This window comes from Corvus brachyrhynchos, unplaced genomic scaffold (assembly GCF_000691975.1).
Source record: "Corvus brachyrhynchos isolate BGI_N302 unplaced genomic scaffold, ASM69197v1 scaffold142, whole genome shotgun sequence".
Lineage (NCBI taxonomy): Eukaryota > Metazoa > Chordata > Aves > Passeriformes > Corvidae > Corvus > Corvus brachyrhynchos.
Window position 1 is genome coordinate 8,750,189 of NW_008237226.1, and position 6,288 is coordinate 8,756,476.

The following is a 6,288-nucleotide window of genomic DNA, read 5'->3' on the forward strand; positions in this document are numbered from 1 at the left end:
ATGCATACAAACTTTGCCATAAAGAAACCTGCTTTGCATCTACAACCCCCATTAGATTTTAACATACATGAACTGGCCAGATAGAGAGATCCCAGGACAAAACCGAAACACTGGTATGTCAGAAAAATAAGTATACAAGCTAGCTTTCAAAATGTGTGTTAAACACATTCTTGTAGATAATAAAGTAGTAGTTTAGGATGTAGCAAGCTAGCTGTCAGAAGTACTTGTAAACTTTCCATGTTAAATGGGTGTGTGCGTTGGGGCAGCATTATCAGCCTTCTGGTATTTCTATCCCCATCTTTTCAACTTGCTTCCCTCTGCTACTTTTTTTTTGCCTCTCTGTTGCCTTTGAAGTGTGCTGGCAGCGCAGCTGCCTGTGCTGCTGAGCTGTAACCTGCAACAAGGAACTCCTCTACCTGAAGCACCAGCCAGTGAAACCAAGCGCTTCTGCTGCTCCCTGATCAGACCCAGTTTCCAACCCACTTTACAAAGACTCAGCGTGCAGGGATGTGACACACAAAACTTAATGAGGCGCTGAGCTACCGAAGAACTGTAAGCCAATACTAGCCCAGATTGTTGCCCAAGTTGACTCCTGGATAGTGAAAAAGCAGTGCACTACAACAGTCTCATAACCTAAGCAAGAGAACTTGTAAGAATTCACAAAACCTACTGTCAAAGTTGCCCAGTAACTTGAGCTGAGAGCACTGCTTCCATTCATGGAATTGGCATATAGCAGGTTTAAACATGTTCATCATCACTGGTCACAAGACCAATGTGAAAATATATGGAATAAGCTTTACAGTCCAAGGTGTTTATTATGATCTTTGATCACACCTGGCAGATTTGTAGATACAGCAGACAGGTCTCTCCTATTGATTTCTCAGTCAATCTACATAGTACTACACAGCAAGATTTAAAAATATACATATAAATCAGCAAGCCACAGTAGGAGGATGGATTAAATATTGTCAGCAAGACTAGCCTGTAACATATAAATGATTGTTAAGTATTTCTCCTAATTCAGTCTATTATAAATATTAAATTCCACTCAAAACCAGTATTATTACAACACTATTAGTAAAAATATTAAAGTATTTGGTATGTTAATAGGTATAACTATTATCCCCTATCTTGCACTCATTAAAGTACTCAAGCACTGGGCAGCTGACTTAGATCTGCAAAACATTAATCATACTGTACTCTACTGTTTGTCTTTCCCAGCTGCCAGGAAGCTGTTGTGGATATTTTTGAATGTTACTTCTTTCCCTATAATCATGAAATGCATTGTGTGACCTAAAACCACAGACATTTTTTACATAGAAAAAAAATATCTTAATGCATATGCTGAACCTAGTAGGTCAAAAAGCTTAGTGTTTGCCTAAACAGATGAAAAAACTACCTAAGCCATGCAATTACAAGTACTCCTTGTAAAGTGACCTACAGATTAACATGCAAGACTCTGGTGAAATGTAGTACAAAATTAGCTACTCACCTTTTGCATGATTCCCTTTTCATAATAATAGCGAAGCGATCGGCTAAGTTTATCATAGTTCATAGCTGGCCTGTTTTTCTGAATCCCCCAGCGACGTGCCACCTGCCACAAAAATGGATTAGCAATGATTTGTTAAATGCATTTAAAAAGCAGATCTTATCATCAGATACTTCATTTGGGGATGCAGGAGAGAAAACCCTGCAGGGGCAACAAATAGGAAAAGGTTGCCATGACCTGAACTTCCCACGTACTACTATGAATTTTAATTGGATGTACATCATCATTAAACTTGAAATATACTTATTTGCCAGTGTGGTGGAGAGTTAGACTTTTTCTTTGCTTTTTAATAAAGAAAACCAATGAAAAAATAAAGCCCTACAAGGAGATGAGAGACAAAAAATATTTAGCAAGTTACACCAGAAAACTTTCACAAAAACCTTTCTTTAGTTTGATACTATGGATAATTGTACCATGCCTGTCTTTTCCTTGCTGTCAGAAAACTAAGTTATTTTAAATACACATGTATACACACTTAGTTCATGAACTAATACAGACTGCACTAGGAATGACAGCAATGTTGAGATTATTAGGAGATACAAGTCAAAAGACAACTCCCAGTCTTAAACATTACTTCAGCAAAAAAAATGAATTATCTGAGGAGGCAGAACAGTCACTTGGAAGAACTATATGGTGGTATGAAGAATGGAACAGAAATTTCATAGTTGCAGTCATATAATTACCCTTAAAAATAACAATGAAAAGTTGCAAGTAACTCATGAAACTATTCCATAGAGAGCAATATGCCTTCTTCTCTGACTTATGTTTTCAACTTGACTTTTTGCTTCCTGTTTTATTGCTAAAGATAGTTTTGGTCAAAGTGACCCTTTGTTTAAAGAGCTTAACTCCTTATTCCTTGTCTGAAATTTTAATCGGCTATTGGTGACATTTCAATTACTGTCTGTAAAAATGACTATAATATCACCAGAGAGAAAAAAGGCAAAGCTGATGAACTCTTTAAAGCACATTTTATAAAAATGATTGAGAGGTGTATATGCATACAGCTCTGGAAAAAGGAGAGTAGCCAAGCAGCTTCTCTGCAGACTGCTCTGTGAAACTTCCCATAGCTGTCTGGAGCTTTTTGATGCAAGCCATGACAACATGCAGCACTGAGCAAAATCCATGATTTTGGTCTCCACCTGGACAATAATTTCTAAAATTTCTTTTGAAAGCATTATTTCCTTTCAGTGGTGCAGCTTTTCAGCCTTAAGTAAATTATTGCAGCTCTGCTAACTTCAGCTACATTTTATCTGTACTGGAACACACCTCCAATCATGTAAATTTATTCCAGCTGCAGATTTGGCCTAGATGTCTAACTTTGATTCACCTAGTCAATTTTGTAACACATGACCACATCACTCTTTTTTTATTCCTTCCAAGGCTTTTTTTTCCTGCATTAATCGGAGTCCTAAAAGTCCCCAACATAAGGCTTGCAAAATAAATAAATACACAGCAAAGATAAACAACAAGTAATGGTGAAGAATATGTTACATTGTGTAGCATTTTGACACTCCTGATCAAGCAATCAGGTCCAGTTCCCATCCCTGAACTGCACAGCATTTACCTAGTCCTGCCCTGTGGAAGGGATTCAGGCTTCTTCCCTTCCGCCCTACCTTCCTGCTGCAGGTTGCTGTCGCTGTGACAAGCCTGCATAAATGGACCTATGCCCAATTCTCAGGCTCCAAAGTTCACAGTTACTTACTTTCTGAATGAGCTATGGCACTCCAGGAGCTGATACATATTCATTTTTGTTGTTACTCTTTCTACAAGGGCATAAACCGCCAGTAAGGAATGGGACGGAAAGGTCATGTCACTGACATCCTAACCTGCCACAGCAGAACCAACAAGCACTTTGATTTCCCTTCAATTTACACTTGGCAACCAACAGAATTGTGCAACTTCCCATAGGCTATTCTTATTTTAATCTACTGTTTCTGTCAGATTCATGACATTCATATGAAAACAACTTAGGCTCCTTTGTACTCCTAAGAACACACAGAGTGAGACAAGCTTCAAGCCTCCTCCCAATCTTGGATGCAATGCTGCTCAAAAACACAAAGCAACTTCTACATAGTCAGACATGCAGACGATCTCTTTAACTTAAATTAGAATATCCAGTTCTTCAGGGAATTACACAATAAGGAAGCCTTAGGGGTTTCTTAGTTTTCTTTCCTTAGCTAATAAAATCTATAAAGTTTTTGCACCATCTGCTGGAAACCATTTCTCAATAAAACTCTTCAATCTTGAAAAAAATTGGACATACCTTAAAGACAAGACAAAACTAAAAGAGTGAAAAATAGGAGACTGGGGTAGGGGGAAAACTAGGTACATCATTCACCAAAACCAAACAAAGGACTTTCCAAAGATTTCGCTCTGTTCTGGGACAGGTTACACAACTAAGGAATCCATGTAGCCTGCTAGGGCTGCAGACTTGCAAAGTTTCGGTATCGTACTGACTGAGACTGTTCTGAGTTCAAATCCTCAGATACACAATGCCAGGATCTGCCATGGCAGACTGACTATCACTAGAGCAGGGGATGCTCAGACAAATGAGAGCCAGCACCGGGCCCCTTGCAGCAACCTTCTCCTCAGCCAGACCACATCAGGAAGAAAAGGGACATCAGTCTTGACACCATCCCCAGCTACTCCACCATCTCCACAGAGCTGTAAGCAGACAATGTAAATAAAATGCAAGAAAGCTTTCAGGCTGCTAATACCAGCAGATGGATGGCAAACAGCAGAAATAGCTGGTGGAATGCAGAAGCAGCCATACACCCCCGAGCCTTCCCACTCAGCTCTAATTCAGAGGGGATCCTGTCAGAAAATTTGCTGTGGTCTCCTCTATCAGCAAACCCTATTCAAGGGGCAAAAAAGTAAAGCAGAATTATACTGTCTTTTGACAACCCTAATTAGATCCTCCACAACAAAATTCATATATACCTGATCTTCCAACAGTTTCCATGACAGTTTAGAATACAGACTATGTTACGTAACGTTACCTAGTCCAAAACAGTTTACGTAATAAAACATTCAATTTATTCCTGTTTATCGCACAAGTGAACTAAGCCATGCTTCAGCAAATGTTCATGAATATAAGCAATTTTATCTATCCCATGAGTCCTTCATGGTTCAGAAGAGCCATGCATGTGCATGAGTGTTTGTAAGCCTAGGATCTAAGGCTGTACTAAACAACCTAATGATTCAATCTAATGAACCTAATATTTGGTGTTGAAAGACTAGTAAGGGACAATTTTTCAACGGCTTTTGGAATACAGTTCTGTCCATAAAGTGATTCTGAAAAACGTAAACCCCACAAATAAAGCAAAGTATTTAATAACTCTAGTACTTGCAACATTTTTATTATTTTATGGGACTAGGAATCAAATCCATGCTTAACCACACCTCTGTCCCAGCTGAAGCACTTCCCTTGCCAGTCCTTTCTGTCACCCTTCTAAGGCACTACTGAAGCAAAATACTGATGGACAATAAGGCCCAAGTCCAAAGGAGGACAGTTAAATTTGCAGGACGGGGCAGTGGATGTGAGCGCACGCTGTCTGTCTAACTCACCTCCTCTGGCTCAATCAGCTTGAACTCCATGCCTCGGCCAGTCCATGCTATGAAGTGAGAGTTTGAGGGGTCATCAAGAAGAGCTACCAAGAACTGCCAGAGCTGAAGCGAGCCTCGCCGTTGATACGTGGGTCCCTCACGGTACATGCCTGGCTCCTGTTTGACATCACCTGCACACAACAGCAACAACGTTACAGGAGCAATGCCCTGAAACACCATCTCTCAGTTTGTCAGATAAACTTGTAAAGCAATCATTAGGGTTAACAAAACAGAGGGAAGGATCAACCACCCTCAAATGCAACATTCCTCTGTTTGCTGGGGACTTACAATAACATATTAATATACTAAAAAGCACTTAAATTCATTCATCATTTATGGAAGTCTCACTAAGCCTCTCCCCGTGTAGTTTCGATAAATGCAAATCTCTTGCAAACCATTTTGTAATACCCTCTCTCCGAAAGAACATAAACTATTTTTGAAACAACTTTGATATCTGAAGAACTGTGTTTCTGTACCATACTTTGCCCAGGCCCCAGTTTTGGTAAAGTAATGTAAGCTTCATAAAGCTCCAAAACCCTATTGAGTGAAACTTCTCTTGCATGCAAATGCTTCTAAGGAAAATTTGACAAAGTATTTGACTTGGACTTAAACAGTATGTGCTTTATGTATAGGCATGTAAATCCTGCAGATACACAACTTCCTCTGTGGCATATTGGACTTGCATATGAGCAAAAATTACTTTTACTCACATCTACATATTAAATTAGTATTCCTTCTGAAAAGCAATAAGTTAATTTTTCTAAAATTTTAAGTCTAGAGAAACCTTTTAAAAAATGTTAAAAACACCCTTACATCTGTTCCACAAATTGCCAATGAGAAAACCATCCTGCTACATCCATACTGTCTTTGTTGTTTTTAAATCATATTCATACTGAACAACTCATGCAAACAACAACAGATGAAAGGTCTGATGCTGAAGCAGACAGTATTTTTTTCTCCACACAAGGACTGCAACCCCTGATATACTGGTAAAATTCCTCATTTCAACTATCAGAACAGCAAAAGCCTCCAATAAACAGTGTGACCTATTTAATAAGGAAAGTCAGGAGTTTACATTCAACCACAGTATTAGGATGCTCTGACAGCCATTACAGAATGGCTCTGTGTAGGGA

At 39.1% G+C, this 6,288-nt stretch overlaps 1 protein-coding gene and 1 long non-coding RNA gene across 5 annotated transcripts in view; one reads left to right on the plus strand and one right to left on the minus strand.

Annotated features, from left to right (window-relative positions):
- LOC108445453 overlaps positions 1-6,288 on the plus strand; it is a 370,042-nt gene that overhangs the window by 350,221 nt on the left and 13,533 nt on the right. The window lies entirely within an intron of this gene.
- ETV1 (ETS variant 1) overlaps positions 1-6,288 on the minus strand; it is a 65,743-nt gene that overhangs the window by 3,865 nt on the left and 55,590 nt on the right. For all 4 annotated transcript variants that reach the window (XM_017729354.1, XM_017729353.1, XM_017729350.1 and 1 more), the window contains 2 exons: positions 5,117-5,286; positions 1,493-1,594 (listed from right to left, as the gene is read on the minus strand). In XM_017729354.1, the coding sequence (XP_017584843.1) occupies positions 1,493-1,594; positions 5,117-5,286 (272 nt within the window). The remainder of the gene's footprint in view (positions 1-1,492; positions 1,595-5,116; positions 5,287-6,288) is intronic.